At 53.9% G+C, this 17,350-nt stretch overlaps 5 protein-coding genes across 5 annotated transcripts; 2 read left to right on the plus strand and 3 right to left on the minus strand.

Moving 5' to 3' along the window:
• Positions 1-8: 8 nt before the first annotated feature.
• Positions 9-1,122, minus strand: EsH8_V_000495 (thioredoxin-like [2Fe-2S] ferredoxin-domain-containing protein; the record flags this gene model as incomplete). The annotated part of the gene is made up of 3 exons (XM_083273011.1): positions 9-383; positions 563-853; positions 1,000-1,122. 3 exons carry the CDS (start codon positions 1,120-1,122, stop codon positions 9-11), a joined length of 789 nt encoding a protein of 262 aa, XP_083125726.1.
• A 1,884-nt stretch (positions 1,123-3,006) lies between these two features.
• Positions 3,007-4,790, plus strand: EsH8_V_000496 (acyl--CoA ligase; the record flags this gene model as incomplete). The annotated part of the gene is made up of 2 exons (XM_083273012.1): positions 3,007-4,629; positions 4,707-4,790. 2 exons carry the CDS (start codon positions 3,007-3,009, stop codon positions 4,788-4,790), a joined length of 1,707 nt encoding a protein of 568 aa, XP_083125727.1.
• Positions 4,791-5,469: 679 nt separating this feature from the next.
• Positions 5,470-7,000, minus strand: EsH8_V_000497 (transcriptional regulator of RNA polII, SAGA, subunit-domain-containing protein; the record flags this gene model as incomplete). Its single annotated transcript, XM_083273013.1, has 4 exons — positions 5,470-6,194; positions 6,249-6,360; positions 6,419-6,708; positions 6,766-7,000. The coding sequence occupies 4 exons, from the start codon at positions 6,998-7,000 to the stop codon at positions 5,470-5,472; spliced, it is 1,362 nt and encodes a 453-aa protein (XP_083125728.1).
• A 677-nt stretch (positions 7,001-7,677) lies between these two features.
• EsH8_V_000498 (Spc98 family-domain-containing protein) lies at positions 7,678-10,419 on the plus strand (the record flags this gene model as incomplete). The annotated part of the gene is made up of 3 exons (XM_083273014.1): positions 7,678-7,823; positions 7,902-8,590; positions 8,759-10,419. The coding sequence occupies 3 exons, from the start codon at positions 7,678-7,680 to the stop codon at positions 10,417-10,419; spliced, it is 2,496 nt and encodes an 831-aa protein (XP_083125729.1).
• A 1,544-nt stretch (positions 10,420-11,963) lies between these two features.
• Positions 11,964-15,714, minus strand: EsH8_V_000499 (tyrosine protein kinase SWE1; the record flags this gene model as incomplete). Its single annotated transcript, XM_083273015.1, has 3 exons — positions 11,964-12,728; positions 12,781-13,412; positions 13,662-15,714. 3 exons carry the CDS (start codon positions 15,712-15,714, stop codon positions 11,964-11,966), a joined length of 3,450 nt encoding a protein of 1,149 aa, XP_083125730.1.
• Positions 15,715-17,350: the final 1,636 nt, after the last annotated feature.

Below are 17,350 nucleotides of genomic sequence, written 5' to 3' on the forward strand. Positions count from 1 at the left end.
TTCATTTATTACAAGTCGCTTCTCGTTACCTCAGGGCCCCACGGCTCCGAGGTAAGGTTTGTCAGGCCCTTGCTGTTTTCGCAGGTTTCGCGACCGCTGTTGATGGGGCCCGGCTTAGGGACCTGAGCGGCGGCTGCACCGCCGGTGGCGGTCGCGGTAGCCTTGAGCGCGTCAAGAAGCTGAACAGTGGTCTCGGGGGTGAGGTCCTCGTAGTAGTCGTCGTTGATCTGGACCATGGGAGCGTTGACACAGGCGCCAAGGCACTCGACCTCGAGAAGGGTGAAGAGGCCGTCGGAGGTAGTCTCGCCCTGTTTGATGCCCAGATGGTCAATGATGGCCTTGACAATGACATCGGAGCCAACGCCGCCGAGTTGGCAGGGAGTCTATGTATATGTCAGCGTCAAGTCTATTCCCGATGAGTGAAGACTATGTCAATGTCCGTGTTTCCGTAACCATGTCGACCACCAAATGGACATTGGCTCCTACAGGAGTCGGGCCACGGGTTCTCGGGAAAGGGTGAACTCGAAGCATTGGATTCCATATGAACCAGGACAGGACTCACGGTTGTGCAGGCCTGGATGAAGTACTTTCCGACGGGGGTGCGGTTGTACATGGTGTAGAAGGAGGCGACTTCGTAGACGCGCTGAGGGGGCATCTCAAGCATGCGGGCGACCTCGTTCATGACGCTGATGCTGGTGAAGCCATGTTGGCGCTGTCCAAGGTCGAGAATGGGCATGACGGCTGCCTTCTTGTACTGCGGCGGGTAACGCTTCAGGATCTCGTCGATAACGGCCTCATTCTCCTTGCTGAACTTGAAGGGAATGTCGGTATTGTTCTTTGGAGAATCGCGGTGCTATCGAACGGGCAGTGGTTAGCGACCTCTTCCACGAAAGAAACGTGAGACCAGTAGTTTTCTCAAGACGAGATAGCCCGCGAGCGCCTTTAGACAAGCAATTGACGTCGGGCCGGGAGGGGACGAATGATGAGAGACCGTCTTACCACTTGGAGTGTATCGCTGGGGCGGACGGCTGTGAGGGAGAAGGCGCGGAACTGAGGCCTCGCCGCTCGACACGTCGAGCGGAGGGCTGATCTGAAGAGAAGGGGGGTGAGTCTGGAGGCCATGGCGAGGGATGGTGGCTGCTCAATTGGCGATGGCGGAGGGCGTGGTGGTTGCGGATGCGCTGTTCGCTTGGATTCGGGAGGTTCAAAAGTCGTGAGCTCTGCTTGGAATATGGATGATTGTGATTGGCCAAGCCGGCAACACGTTGATTAGGTAAGGCTCCGGGGCGAGTTATGCGAGATATAGGAATATGCGTCATAGAGCTTTGCATAATTTCATTTTGCGCACTGGTCTGTGCACACACGTGTTCCGAGTTCTCCTTCACTCATCCAAGGTCTGACTGGCTACTACTTTCTTGAACAATATTGGCATTATGAATCCCGCATCACTATCCGGCCTTGGAGTCAAATGTCTTCTTGGAGTCAAAAAAGACCAAATACAGAGACTGGCATTCTTCTAGTCTTGATTCCGTCGCCTTCCCGCGCGCTTATCATCACAAATGACTCAATCTCAGGGTGACAACGCACAATGAAATCCTCTAGAGATTGCAGAAGTGATCAGGTCTAAAATTTGATTCGGCTGCTATTGAAACCAACGGAATTTGGAGATGGCGGCAGAATCGTGCGCGGGGAATCTGCAAGAATCCAGCGTGGGCGTTGTTTCTTGGTAACAAGTTAGGGACAGAAAAATAACTCGGCATGCCATGTTTCTATAAGTTTGGAAACCGTACTGGCCTACGATGATTGGTAAATGCAAGCTGATGTCAAGCCTTGATTTCTGTTACCATATCCTGTTTGGTAGATTCCGCGATTGAATTGTGAATATAATTCGTAGTCGTCAGTGGTATATACAACAAGAAGGTCTGCCTACTTCACGAAGAAACGTCAAGTGGAACCTATAGACCCATTCATGTTTAGTGCTGTGTATCACAGTAAAATTCGAAGTTTCGTTTTCCTCGGTCAACCCAGAGACACCAGAGAGCAATACCGTTAGTTCACCACGGACCTTCTCGCACCCATGTCGGGTTCCAAAAGAGCGAGTTTCCGGAGTCGGGTTCGGTCGCACCTATCCATCCGCATGCCCCCCCCCCCCCCCCCCCCCCCCCCCCCTCTCCCCCGACATCTGTCGCCAACAAAGTGTGGCGTCCAGGAAACAGGAGCAACGGACGACTTGTAAACCCTTTTAGGCATGACTAGTGTATGTAGAGGTGTCGTCCTTTCCCCAACTTTTCCAGACGCTCGTACCTCGGCTCGTCTCACCCATCTCTCTACACTCATCCAGTCGCGAAGCTGCCCCTACTCACCCCCGCAGCAACAGGGGTCTACTGCGGGGATTTAGCGTCATGAAGTGCCTTCCCCCCAGGTTTAGATGCATCGGTTGCAAGTCATAACCTCGTTGGAAAGGTATCGCCATTGGCTGGTATAGCGCGGGGGGTCTGGGCTTTTACTTTGGTGCTGTCGCCCGTCAAGATGTATTTGGGCTAGGAAACCCACTTCTCACTGCCGGTTTGCCCGTCTCCTCCCTCGGTAGTAACGTACACTTGTCTATAATCAGCTCCTCTTCTCTCTGCTTTTAAGAAAAGTTGCCGGTATCGTTCCTGACCTGTCAGATCTACTTCCTCCAGAAAGGCAACTTACCTGGTCGTACTTAGGGATATTACATTACTTTGACACTTGACGTTTATATTCATATCGGGACTGCGAGAGAAACCCCTCACGTTGGTTGCAATAGGGCTATTTGAAAGTAGCTGTTGATTTGATCGGCGACCCTCGTCAAGCACGAAGTCGCCCCTTCCCTATCTGGATAGAACTCCAACGCATTTGGCTCCAATCAAGAAGATATTCTTCTTGCGTACAACATCTGGCAAGACACAAAAGCCTGGCCGCCGCCCTCCCCGTAAAAATTCCTCTCTACACCTGGGCCACCAACCGCTCAAACTATCAAATATGCCGATCAAGTCGCGATGGACGGAGCCAGTGCCAAACTGCTCTTTGCAGATGTGGATCTTCGGCTCTTCCTTTGACACTCTCTCTGACCGCAAGGCCTTCTACGACGCCGACAGGCCGGATACGCACTACCTGACCTTCTCCGATTACAGACTCGTGGCTAAGCAGATTGCCATTGGACTTCAGGCAGCTGGCCTCAAGCCCGGTGACCGTGTGCTTCTCTTCTCAGGAAACAATTTATTCTTTCCCGTTCTTTTCCTCGGCGTTTTGATGGCCGGCGGAGTCTTCACTGGTGCCAATCCGGGGTTTGTCTCTCGCGAGCTGGCATATCAGTTAAAGGACAGCGGGGCAACCTTCATGGTCGCCGCTGAGGGCAGTCTCGAAACCGCCTTGGACGCCGCGAAAGAGGTTTCCATACCCGCCAGCAACGTCTTTGTCTTCGACACCACGATCCCCGGCTCAAACAAGCTCGAGAAAGCCGCAAGAGGCGGTGCGCGTCACTGGACAGAACTGATCGCCCCCAGGGCACAGGCCGAGAGGTTCGAGTGGATTGAGCCAGCTGACGCGCGCACGACGACGTGCTGCCTCAACTATAGCTCCGGCACCACGGGTGTGCCCAAGGGGGTCGAGATCTCCCACTTCAGTTATGTTGCCAATGGGACCGGCGTCGTCAATGTGTCCGCGTTGGATCACGACCATGAAGCCGCTCTCGCCCGCTCCGTCGGCCTCTGCTTCCTGCCACTTTACCACGCCTACGCGCAAACTTACTTTGTAGCCAACTTCGCCAAGCAGGGGATTCCGGTCTACATCATGTCCAGCTTCGATTTCGTAAAGATGCTCACCTACATCCAGCGCTACCGCGTCACTCACCTCGTCAGCGTGCCCCCGATCCTTGTTGCCTTGACTAAGCACCCTATCACCGCAAAGTTCGACCTCAGCAGCCTCGAGAATGTCGGATCTGGCGCCGCACCCCTCGCCGCGGATGTCGCCCGGCAGGCGGAGCGAATCCTGAAGAAAGACGACCTCATTGTCCGCCAGGGCTGGGGTATGACTGAAGTCACCTGTACAGCCATGACATGGGACCCGACGCGTCTGGAGCGCAGCGCCTCCGTTGGCGAGCTCATGCCAAACTGCCAGGCGAAGCTCATTGACGAGAATGGTAAAGAAATCACCAAGGAAAAGACTCGGGGCGAGCTCTGGGTCACCGGGCCGACCGTCATGCGTGGTTACTGGCGCAACCCGAAGGCGACTAAGGAGACTATCGTCACGGACTCGAAGGGCAACCGCTGGTTGCGTACTGGAGACATCGCCTACATCGAAGAGTACAAGACGGGCGGTCTCTTTTTCATTGTAGATCGTATGAAGGAGCTCATCAAAGTCAAGGGCAACCAGGTTGCTCCCGCCGAACTCGAGGCCTTGCTTCTCGAACGCAAAGACATTGCTGACGCTGCCGTTATTGGTGTCACCATCAATGGAGAGGAGTTCCCGCGGGCGTATATTGTTCGTTCGCCGGGCACCAACGCCTCGGCTGAGGAGATTGCGAAGTGGTTAGAGCAGCGGGTTTCCAAGCACAAGCGTCTTAGGGGTGGTGTTACCTTCACAGATGTGATCCCCAAGAACCCAGTGAGTACTAATCCGTTATTGAGCCCCTTTATGTCGTTTATTCTCGGCTGTGTGAACAAGGTTAACAACGTATCCAGTCCGGAAAGATCCTGCGCAAGATCCTCCGAGAAAAGGCCAAACAAGAAGTGACCAATGGGGCGCCAACAGCTTCAAAGCTGTAACAAGATGCCCGAGAAGAGGAGCCTTATGCTTGCTGGATCCGGCCGTACGCAGAGACATATAGGGTTTGCGGTATAGTACATAGTTTGGGACAAGGGCATCAATCTAACAAACGAATACAATTAAACTTACAGGTCTTCAAACGACTCCTGTAGGAGAATTGGTGATATGTGTAACATAAAGTCGTCTATAATGTCCCGCTAATTAGACCCCGCCCGGTCGCCACCTTTCCATACGTGAGACTCACATGCAGCGAGCATATCGGGTATCCTTCTTACTGTACAGAACCCTTCCTTCGCTGAAGAACCATGAACGCCTCCTTTGTTCCGATGTTGAGAGCATGCATAACTCCCCCTCCTGTATCCTACCTTAAGCATGGATGAAGAAATGTGCAAAACCAACCAAACTGCCAAATGGCGAAAGACCAACGACGCCTTGCCTGATGCCAATGCTGATGCGATGTGATGCTGAAACCCCTGGGATTCAAAAGCATCAAAACAGCCTCCCGATTAATCTCGCCCGCCCTTTTGGCCCCGGGGAACGACCTCGAACTGGTTTCTTTTTCCAGCCCCATACACGCCCCCAATCCTTGTATATCGGACGAATACTCCGAACAAAACGTTTAGAGTAGAGCCTGTCCCTCTGAGCCACCCACGGAGTCTGCTCTGGCCGTCGTCCGCACTATGATCCGACGGCTAGGCATGAGTCGAGAACAGAGTCGAGAGCGCCCATGTCTTGAGGATCCGCTCCTTCCCACCACGGCTCCGAGTCAATATCCATTGCGTCGATGTGTCCGTTGGGCAGCTGCTCCGCGGCAATGGGCTTAACGTTGGGGACATCCTCTGTCTTGGTGCCATTGGGCATCTCGAGACCTGGAAGCCAGGTGTAGTCATGCCAATTTTCGAGCTCTCCTTCTCGGTATCCGTATGATATCGCAGTGTTGATGATGGGAAACTGTGCCAGGCCGCTGTCGGCCATCTCCAGAGCGATCCGTACGTCAGCCATACCAAGGGGTCCACGTTCGCTCGCAGCCTTCGACTCGATGGGTAAAAGGCCACTCTTGTCCCGCGTAATATCGCCTCTCAAAGCCGCATCCTCTTCCTTGACGAGCTGATGGCGGTATTTATGGGTTTGGATCCATGTTGTACCAGCGCCGAAGCCGGCAGTCCCGCCTTCCCCTGGGCCGTTACTCTTCGTCTTTGAGAATATAGCAGCCAGTGATTCCTTGATGAATGTTTCCGTAGCAACCGACATAAAATGCGGCGCTTCTTGGACGTGGCCACTAGTGAGCCCTGCCTCGTAGCAGAATGGCAGCATTCTACCTTCAACAAGGGGGGCATCGGGGAATTCACCCGACTCCACCGCCAGTGGTTGCGCAAAGCGCTTGCGAATCTCCAAATCGAAATCTAGATGTTCAGTCAACATTGGCCCTTGAAGTAAAAATACGTCTTGCCACGTACTCATTTTATTGATACCACCAATGCCTCCTGCACTGGGCGGTACATCGGTCGGTTTGGGTTGTCGTCGGTGATTGTCCAGGAAGGCGCTGGCTAGGTTCTCGTGCGGATCGAACTGAGTAACATGATTGTCAGCATTATGCAACCGCTACTAGTAGAAGGCGGAAACCAACGTCGTTTGAAGCCAAATCCTTGATGCGCCGCCGGTCCTTGGTGGGCAGCTGCATGACATCGCCCTTGAGTCGACGCTCCGCAGCATCGCCAGACACAGGCTTACTGCCGACGGGAGCGGTGGGCTTATCATTGGCACTGACCCAGGGAGCAAGCCCCTGGTCAGGCATCTCTCGCGTGACATTGCCGTATATAGCAGCAATTAGCTGATTATGGAGATGTTCCCTTTCGCCATTGGGGGATATGAGGATAGGATCGATTCGTTCCGAATATTCGGCCTGATTTAATCGACCTAGAGCCAGGCGTTAGTATCACAAAGCTAGATGCGTAGATGTTTTGAGTTGCTTACCGATGAGGAACTCTGTTGTTGACTCCTTGTAGATGACCCATGCTTCAGGGCCGATAGCCTGCTTCAAAGCGGTATAAAGCGGCTCAAGGTCAATGCGGGCCGGTATTATTTGGCTTGTCTTGGACGATTTGAGGGATCCAGGAGGCTGAACGGTGATGGACTTGGTAGATAATGTTGGCGTCGAAAGATTCGCAGATGGGCGGCTGCTCAAGGCCGCGGGGTCGATGTCGGGCATTGCGACGGGACGCCAGACAGGCAGATCACGTCGTGAGGCGTATTAGTGGAGCAGAACGACAGTCGCGTGCAGCAGCTGCGGGCAGGACTCGGCGCAACACGGAAAATATGTTTATGAATAGCATGGAACGAAAGAGAGAGGCAATGCGATCGTGTTTCCAGTGTTATCTCGATGAACCGAGCATGATGCGGGTGCAGGCGTGATGACGAAGGTTGGAGTGAGGTTGGTTCCGTCTCGGGCTCGTCCAGTGGAGGAAGATGCGATTGAGGTGCTGCGCGGCTTTGTCGATGGAAATTTTGCCGAACTGTCTGACGACAAATGCAGGGGGGGACCGAGCCTGGGGAACAAGTAGCAGGTACTGAGGAAGGTAAGTTCAACGCGCGCTACCGAGAGTTCATAGTACTTCATTGGACGCCTTGACCACTTCCCCATGCTTCCCTGTAAACTGCTTGGACTGGCACCAGCAACACTGTGGGAGTCGCGTCCGGCGCGTTTCTTAGCGGACTGGAGTGCTGCAGCAAATACACCAACGAAATCGATGCAATTCGCGACGACGACGGCTCCTCTTGCGGTTATTTTCTCGAGTCGAGGGCCTTCCAGCCGGATTCCTTCTTCTACTTCAGCACGTCTAACTCCCCCTCGGTTTTTGAGGGCGGCCAGTTCCCAGAAATGCCATCATGTCGGCCAACCGCGAGCATCGCATTGCCGGCGCCGTCGACAGCCTAATCGCACACCTGATACCCAACGACCCCCACGAGGACGATGCCGCAGCCCAGGAGAGACACGACAACTGCTTTGAGCTGGTGAAGTCAATCTTGGACGGGTAAGACTAGACAGACAAAGGAGTCTTAAAGTTCCTGATCTGCTTCATTCTTTGTTGCTGACCAAAGCCATCACACAGCCCCGCGTCCCCCGCCATTTCCTCAGACGTCAACCACGCCTCAGACCTGATTAAGCGGAAACTTATACAGAGTAACCCAACTCAAGCGCTACGCTTCTCGAACCTCTATACACGGCTTCTTTCCCTGCCAGTTCTGGGCCAGAAATGGGCTATTCTCTATCTCCTCTACCAGCTCGCCGACTCACCAGACCCAAACGAGCCACTGCCCCTTGCTCCACCGAAACCTCCTTCCCAAACACAGCGCGACCCCTTCAGGAAGCACGAAAGAGAGCGTTCATCTAAGAACTCTACACCAATATCAAGGCAAGAAGAGGAACAGTTCAATGATGCCTTCGCCCCTGAAGGATTGAAGAAGCTTCCTCCAAAGCACCCAAAGAATAAGTCGGTTGACGAAAGGGAAAAGGAAATAGAAGTGGACGAGTCCGAGGCAAACAAGCGACAAGTAACGTTGAAGTCGACGCTTTTAGCTGATCACTACACTGAAATAGAACCCTCCGAGACGGTTCTCTTGCGGGATCTTCCCTTTACTCTTCAAGGATTATCATCGACGACCTTGCCCTTCTCGAAACCAGACACCGTCACATTGCCCCCAACATTACCATCTCCAATCATTTCCCTACTACATACTGTAGCCGAGCCGTCTTTATTGTACCGACATCTTGACGTCTTTGTTAAGTCACCGGCACAAGGTTTGCTCAGACAAAGTATCCGGGCCGCAATAGGTGGAGAACTGCGATCGTACCTCAGCCTTGTCGCGACTCTTGAAGGCCAGATCCGTCGGGCATTGTCTTCATTGGAGGAGTCTGCACCAAGAGGAGGTATAGGGAAGGCGGGGGTCACACTAAAACGATGTGTAGTGTGGACGCGGGAAGCTACGATGGGGCTGAGGCTTATGAGCCTCATTGCCGAAGAATCGGAGAGCAAGCGAGGTGGCCAGCTTATCTCCCTCATACATGGCTTCTCCTCTTCGCATGGTGACCCAATGGTTGCAGCGTTTGCCGAGCGTCTGCTTGTACACGTCACGCGTCCGTTTTACGACATTTTGCGTCGATGGATTTACGATGGCGAGCTACTCGATCCTTACTGCGAGTTTTTTGTCAAAGAGCCGAAGCAGACGGACGAGCCAAAGACAGGCGGTAGCAGTGTCTGGGAAGACAAGTACGAAATCGACAAGGACATGGTCCCTAGTATCATTACCCAAGATTTTGCCCAAAAGGTGTTTCTTATTGGCAAATCTCTCAACTTCATCAGGCATAGTTGCGGCGACTCGCAATGGGTTGAAGACTATTCCAAGGCTGCTTCGAAGGAACTGCGCTACGGTGATACTGCTACTCTGGAGGCCTGGATCGACGAGGCGTATAAGACAACCATGAAGCGTCTTATCGACCTCATGGCGAACAAGTTCCGCCTGTTCGATCATCTTCAAGCCCTCAAAAATTACATTCTTCTTGGGCAAGGCGACTTCATTGCCCTTCTCATGGAGTCTCTTGCTGCAAACCTCGATCGCCCTGCGGGCGCTCAGTACCGGCACACACTGACAGCTCAGCTTGAACACGCCATTCGCGGTTCCAATGCACAGTACGACTCTCCTGAGGTTCTCCGCCGCCTCGATGCTCGCATGCTTCAGTTGTCCCATGGCGATATCGGATGGGATTGTTTTACGCTAGAGTACAAAGTCGACGCTCCAGTGGATGTTGTCGTCACTGACTGGGGGAATCGTCAATATCTCAAGGTCTTCAACTTCCTTTGGCGCATCAAACGTGTCGAGTTTGCCCTTGCCTCAACCTGGCGCAAGTGCATGACAGGCTCGCGCGGAGTGCTTCAGAACACTGATCCAGTCGTTGTCCAGACTTGGAAATCAACCCGTGGTGTTCTTGCGGAGATGATCCACTTCATCGGCCAGCTCCAATACTACATTCTTTTCGAAGTCATCGAATCGTCCTGGAATGAGCTCCAGAAGCGGATTCATCGCGAAGGCTGCACCCTTGATGATCTCATCAAAGCCCACACTCGCTACCTTAACGACATCACTCATAAGGGCCTCCTGGGCGCGCGGCGTAGCGTTCGGCACGCTGATATAGCGACTGGTGAAGACGACCGCACCTCGTACCTATCTCAACTTGGCGACCTTTTGCGCACCATGCTCAGCTATCGCGACTCGGTCGACGGTCTATACAGCTGGAGCGTCTCCGACTTCACCCGCAGACAGGAAGCCGACGTCATGCGCATCTCGACTCGCGCGGCCCGTCACCAAAAGAACTTATCTAATCCAGGTCTAGATGGAGAGGAAGATAATCCGGCTGTCGCCTCCGAGCTCCCCGTCCTCCAGGAACGCCTGCGTCAGCTTGGTGCCACGTTTCGCTCCCGCCTCCAGATTCTACTGGGCGATCTCGCCTACCAACCTGACGTTGACATGCGCTTCCTCGGAGTCGCCATGAACTTTAACGACGTCTACCAACCATCGAGGAGGAAGACTAAGACGACCTCAACTGCCTCGGCCAACACTTCTCGGGCATGAATTGACAATAGAGTGGAATTCAGCATGAAGCATAATTGGTCAATGCTATCGTGATGTCGAGAAGAAATTTGTATTGGGACTGAGCGAGAATTTAGCGCCGAAAACAAGGTCCGGTGGGCTCTTAAGTGGTTTTCTTTTCCTTTGGGGGAGGCAGAGGGATGGCATTCCGTGATACAGAGATATAGGAATCAGGCGTTGAATATTGGGACGGCCATGGACGGGCAAAACTTGACCGGCGCTTTTATGTAGACGAATCGAAGGGCCTCTATGGATGAACTACCCACCTATCATGATACCTTCCTTGCAGCAAGTCTGCGCTGAGTCACATTTGCCCCTGACTTGGCTCCAAGCTACTGGGGTTTGCATTAAGCTAAAGGAGGCCGCCTCAAGAATTCAAAGTCGCGAGCAAACAGAAGTCACATGTGAAAGAACGAAACAATGTGGTTTGAATGGAAAGTTCATAACTATCATGCCATTTCGTCATGGAATCATGAGCCAAAGAGATCGCAACCTCCCTGTGACAAAGGGAACAGGCGCAGTCTGGCCAGGAGATGATCTATCTGATCCGTGGGTAATACCGCGTGATACGGTTACCATGCAGTATTCCTCACAAGAGAAGAAACAAATGAAAACAACCATAACCAGGGCCGAGTGCGCGCTAAGGCACACAAATAACAAAGAGAAAGCCCTTTCCCTTCCTCCACTTCTCCATTCGCCAGCCGATACTCTGACAGAATTACCCATATGTACATGATTTGATGCGTGTGGAAAATGCAACTTTAACCACGGTTCTCAAAAGGAGACCTGATTACCGCCATTGCCACACAATGCTTTTGGCCCAGAGACATACTGAAACCGAGTCTCTTGAGCCTTTTACAAGCCCTTTTCCTGGATCCGTTTTTGTTTTCGTTCTCGACGCCGAGATTGTTGCGGAGTCGTTGCCATCTCAGACCCCCAAAGAACCCAGATATAGTCTATACACGAAAGTCTCGCGTCGGCCGGAGCTATGACAGATGCAGAGCTCAACAGTTAATGAGCCATGCTCCGAGCCGACTAACTTTCAATCCTCTTCTTCGAACCAAATTCTCTCGGTGTTACTTTGATAGCAATGCCGATCGATAGGTATGTCGAGAATGTTGTTGGAAAAAAAAATTGGAAAAAAAAGGTCATTTGTCGAGTTCAATATTTCGACATCGTGATGTATCGCCAAGCGTACAATCAGAAAAGACACCAACACAATATCCGCAGCAGGCCTTACTGAACGGGTCATAAGGCTGAACCGTAGCATCGTCATGTCGTAAGTCGAAGGTCGCCGCATTAAAATACGCTTCGGTAGTCATCAGCCATCATAGACTGAAACGCAGGCTAACGTTCCAACGCCGCCCTCCAGAATTCCAATTCAGTTTCGCCGCAACTACTTCGACGGCAATCCAGCCAGAATTCAATCCAGACGGTGTGTGAAGTCTCTACACACTCTGCGTATATCCAGAGTCGCGGACAACTTCCAAGTCGCCGGGGCGGCTAGAATGTAAATGGAATCATGCTTAGACGTCCATCATTTCGGTATCTTCGTCAATCAAGGTGGGGAGTGCGGTCGACTCGCTAGGTCCCCAGACACCTTCAAAGACGGTCGCAGCCGATCTGCGACGTTCGGCGACCCATGTCATCGCGGGAGTCGACAACAATTGTTGGATAGTTGGTCGTTCGCTCGGCTCGGGCCTAATCATCCATCTGACGATTTGATCAAGAGAGCTGGGGTGGAAAGGATCGCTCATGAAGTCCGGAGGTGACCTCAATTCGGTGCGCTTCCGTGTGATGAAAGGACTACTCTCGTCGTCCATTACCACGTTCACCCTGGCGGGAGCAACCCCTGAATGGAGGCTGATATCAGGGGCGCTGGTTTGACCTAGGAGCGGGTCATCAAGTGACTGCATAGTTGGAACACCAGCCGCGTCTCTCTGCGCAGTGGTGGTGGTGGTGGCGCTGAAGGTCAGGCTAGGAACTTCGGAAAGATCACCAGAACGAAGAGCAACCCAGGTAGGGCCGTTGTCTGGGAGCACGACGTTTGCAGCCATCTCAATGGTAATCAGGCCGAGAGAGAAGATGTCTGCGGGCTTGTTGAAATCGCCTCGGAGAATTTCAGGACCGATGTACTCTCTGTCTCCTTCCGCATCAACACCTTTGGCAGCTGGCCACTCAGTTGCCAGGCCGAAGTCGCCGATCTTGAGGATACCCTCAAAAGTGATGAGTATATTCGCCGGTTTCAAGTCGAGATGGATAAAACCGGCCTCATGGATGCTTTGCAAACCCTGTTCCGAAGTTAGTAATTTACTCCATGGAAGGGCATGCTGTTTTACGTACCAAGCCGATGTCGTGGATGACTTTCCAAATACGGAAGTCATCCAGCCTGCCTTTGCGGCCAACATTGCTGAGGAACTTGTCTAGGGTGCCTTCGTCGCAGTATTCTGTCTGGATGTACAGGTACTGGTTGAACTCCCAGCTATCGACGTAGTGCACCACGTGGTCTGCGTGTGTCAAGGCCTGAAGCGCATGAACTTCTCTGAGCTTAGACAGGCGGTCCTTGGGCCCAGTGAATTGGCGACGTGCCTTCTTTACGGCGTAAATTCGATCGGGCTCGGGGCTCTCGCGGGGGTTCTTCGTAGGTGTTCCACTAAAAACAGATAGGAATGAAGCGCGGGAGTATCCGGCTTTGACCACACGGTAGACGGAAGAGAATTCGCCTTTGCCGACCATCTCAACCTTGTCAAAGCGAGAGTAAAGTGAATCATCGACATCTGCGTTGCCACCCCGGCCGGCATTGACAGGAGTCATGAGCTGTGTCGTAGTGCTCTGGAAGGAGTCGCGTCCAGATGGTGTGACAGGGGTAGCTGCGCTCTTAGATTCGGTTGGGTTTGAAATTGAGAGGCAGCTGGCATCGGGTAGAACCACATGAGTCGAGGGAGTTCGTGGAGAGCGCTGTTCAACTGGGCTAGCTGTAATGTGAGGAGTTATCTTAGCCAACAAATCCTTTTGATGATGGAGAGTCGCGGCACAGAGTCGAGTCCGTAATGGCGAGGGAGCGCTGAACCCTCTTCCGGATCTCGAACGACCAAACGACGGCAATGAAAGACAATGGGTATGAGACAGTCCGCCTTCAAAAGTGGCAGCAGAGCCAAGCCGAGAGCTCGGCAGTGGACCACTGGCACTCTTGTCTTCGGACTGCTCCTGAGAGGCACACTTACCAGTAGATTCTCTAGATATCATCGGCCGAACAGCAGACATGGGAGGTGGGAGGGACCTCTTAGCGCTGGGGCTCTCGATGCTCTGCTCGCTCAGATTGCTCAGGCTGGGCGTAAGGCCCTGGGGCGTAAGGCCCTGCTTTGTGGGGGTTGGAGGGGCATCACTTTCAGTGCCGAGGCCGATGTTGAAGTTTGTGTCGAGGGAGAATTTCTTATCCTCATCCAAGCTCAAGACACTGCCTCGGCGGGCATGACGTGATCCGATTCGCTGAAAGATGCCGAGACCTTTCCCGGGGTTGCCAAATGTGCTGCGGGATGGGGCGCCCGGAGCGTTGAAAGGGGTCGACGGCATACCGCCGAAGGAGTAGCGGTTGCTCTTCTTGACCACGCTGCCAGGCGGTGGTGGGAAAGTAGCGAAGCCGTTCGTAGGCTTCTTGCAGGGGGTGTCGGGCATCGTAAGCTTGTTGTCGAACTCCTCTGGGTTACGGTTGACCTTGGAAACAAGACCTGTAGACATGAAGGCTCCTGCCCAAGGCTTGGCTGCTTTGAAGGGTGTGACGTTTGCATCATCTTCCTGCATGAATGATGGTCGAGTGGAGCCATATGGCATTGATCTGGCAAAGTTGAGAGGAGCGCGTGGCCTTTCAAAGACGTAGGGAGGAGGCATGCTGTTGTTCTGCTCCTCGAGGCTATTGCCTGACGTCGAAGTCACCAGTGTCTTGGACAGCGGGTGAGGCTGGTGAGAAGATCGCTCAACGGGATGAGCAGAGGGATTGGGTAGAGGCCCACTGGAGGAGAAGGGGCTGTCACGAGGAAGCTGAGGGGGGAGAAACTGGTCCATCGAAAGGCGTGGCCGGTTCTTGACATTGGGGGTCGAAAACTCGCCGCCCATTTGGGCGAGATGGCTTGCGCCAGACTTGCGGCCCCACGAGCTTCGATCATGCTGTCTCTGCTGGAGGGTTGATCGTCGCAGCGATCCAGTCCTTCGCGGTACCGCAGGAGGTGGGGTTGGAGAGGGAAGGGGTTCCCGGTGAGTAAGTACACTTGAACCAAAAAGCTCGTACTCACGCTCGCGACTCGCTTCGTCATGGATGTCAAAGTTCGTCTTGCTTGGTGTGCTGCTGGTGGTGTCAAAAATGTTGAAATCAGATGTGTTTTGGCTAAAATTCGAGATGCCGTGCAAACTCCGCCGCTTCGCAACAGGGCTGCCCAGCGAGGCCTGGTCCAGATTCATGATGGCGTCGCTACGCTTCAGAGCACCGGACCCTGGTGCTCCCTGGGAGTCGCCCTGGCCTTCCAAATGCTTGAAGATATTCGTCTGCTGAGCGTGGCCCGATACGTCTAGATGCAGGCTGTGACGTGATGATTTTTGGAGGGTTGATCGGGTGTGCGGGCTCTGTTGGGCAGTAGACTGGTTATTTTCCTGGCCTGAGGCCTCCGAGCTTGAAGATGAGGAAGGGGTGGAATTTACCCCCGAGTCTGTTGTAGCGTTTAGAGCGCGCTTGAGGGGGGATTTCGGCGACATGCGCAGTCGTGTGGCCGGCCTCGAAGGGCTGCCAGTCACTTTGGAGGTCTTTGCCGAGCGCAGAGACAGTCGGACACTGGGACGGAAAGGCGTTGCGAGGGTTGGAGGCGAGCTAAACGGCGTTGTCGAAGTCATGGAAGGGGGAAGCCCCGCTGGTGTCTGGCTTTGGATTTGCTGCTCGAAGATGTTGTCGAGGTTACTGCTGCTGGGAGGTGTCGGGGTTGGGGTGTATCGTCGGCAGGGCGACTGCTGCTGCACAGGTGTGTGGGAGCCGCTGTGGGAGCTTTCGGAGCTCGGGGAGTTTGTACGGGCCATGTTGAACTTTGAGGGTGATCGGGAGATGGACCGTCGCAGGCTCCTCACTGATGATGCCAACACGTCGACGTGATGGACGTGCGTGGGGCTTGGGACAGTGAGCGTTCCACCGCTGCTGTTGGAAAACGACATGGTGATGGCGTCTTCTTTGTCGTATTTCTTTTCGCTGTCGTAATACAAAGGGCTGAGTGACAAGATGGGATGTAGGCTCTGCATGCAATGAACCAAATCCTTGTTCCAAACAACCTGTCGCTGGTATTCGTCGTCGTATACTATTTCGCTGGTGATGTGGTGGACAGTAGGTAAATCGAGGGTGTGGCGCGTGTTGTTCGGCCTTTCCGCAGACGATCGGAGGGATGCTGACCGTGGGAGCACAGCTTCCTGAGGCGCGCAGGGTGATGTGTCGTCGATGTTCTGGAGACGGTCCCAAGGTGATGATGAGACGTGTTTAGGGGTCCAAGATTCCGGACTGGTTACACGTGGGCAAGGCGATGGTGCCTGGTCAGCCGGGAAGGGCGCCCTCTTTCTCGGTAGGGTGATGGGGGCGGACGCGGTGTTGCAGAAGGATGGCCGAAAGAAAAGAGGAAGAGGCCTAGGCAGGAAGGAGGAGGGCGAGTCGAGAGAAAGAAGGGACGGGGCGGGAGCGCAAGTGCATCTATTGCATAGCGCTAAGGACTTGGGGATGTCAAGCAGGAACGTTTAGGCATGCGTTTTGCTTTGCATTTCCATTCCCCTTCAGTCGCGATTCGTGATCGGCAGACGACTCTTTCAAGTCATCGCATGGAAGATGGTGTATGCCTTCCACGGGGTCTGAGTTGTCTGATGCGGGTGGCGAAGTCCCTTGAAGGTAACTTTCTTGGGGGGCCAAAAAGTTGGAAGCACGGTGACGGACACACGCACGCACGAAACAGCGAGGCAAGGAAAGGACTGGTGAGAATAGGGGAGAGAGAGGCGCAACGAGTTCGGGGTGCGAAGGATGCGCGGTGAGTGTGTGCGCCGGGTTGTGTGTGAGTGGGTGGTGGTGGTTGGGTGTGGGTGTGGGTGCGGGTGTAAGTGCGAAAGTGCAGCGCAAGTGGATGGGCGCGCGCGGAGACTATGGCAGATGGGCGGGCGGGCAGAAATGGCACGCTCAGAGCTGGGGGATCGTAGTCAGAATGGAGACCTTTGCGGTTGAGGGCGAGACCTGACTGGGTGCTTTGGAACGGAGAGAGTGCGTGCGGATATGGAGTCGCTGCTGCTTTTCGCGATGGCGCGCGTGGCGTGTGTTGTTTACAATCTTTCCCAAGGCAGCTAGCGTCTCACGTGATAACGCGCTCTTCCCGAGCTCCAAAGTGGGGTCGCTGTTAGAGTGAGACCTGACCGGAGCCTGTTCAAAAGCCACCTTGTCGCAGCTGCAGGTCCCGGATTGGGAAAAACAAATCTCATCACTGGGGTTCAGACATGCAGAGGTCTCAACTGAAGAATCTCGAGGCGGCAAGGTGTCTTGTTCCTTCATGTCAATCACCAACCTGGGAGTTGTTGTCTTTTGTCCTTCGCTATCAAACACCCCAGATCAACACGGATCCACGACCTCTTCCAGCCCTGACATCACTAACCCAACGGTCTGGCATCCAAACAGGCCAGGGGACCCCAAGATTGGACCAGGGGGGGGGCTCTTGGAGGTCTGCCAGTGACAGCCATTGGCTGCATCTGCCCTCTGCCTGCAGGGTCCCGCCCACGCGTCCGAGGTCTCATGCAGCCAGGCTTCATGAGAGAGAAATATGGCCAAAACAAGAGAGAGGCAGATCAACACACACTCACTCTGGAGACTGCAACTGGCCGCCAAGGCATGGGTCCATTTCTCTCCTGTCCT

The sequence above is a fragment of the Colletotrichum jinshuiense genome, chromosome 5 (assembly GCF_051148585.1).
Source record: "Colletotrichum jinshuiense chromosome 5, complete sequence".
Classification (NCBI taxonomy): domain Eukaryota; kingdom Fungi; phylum Ascomycota; class Sordariomycetes; order Glomerellales; family Glomerellaceae; genus Colletotrichum; species Colletotrichum jinshuiense.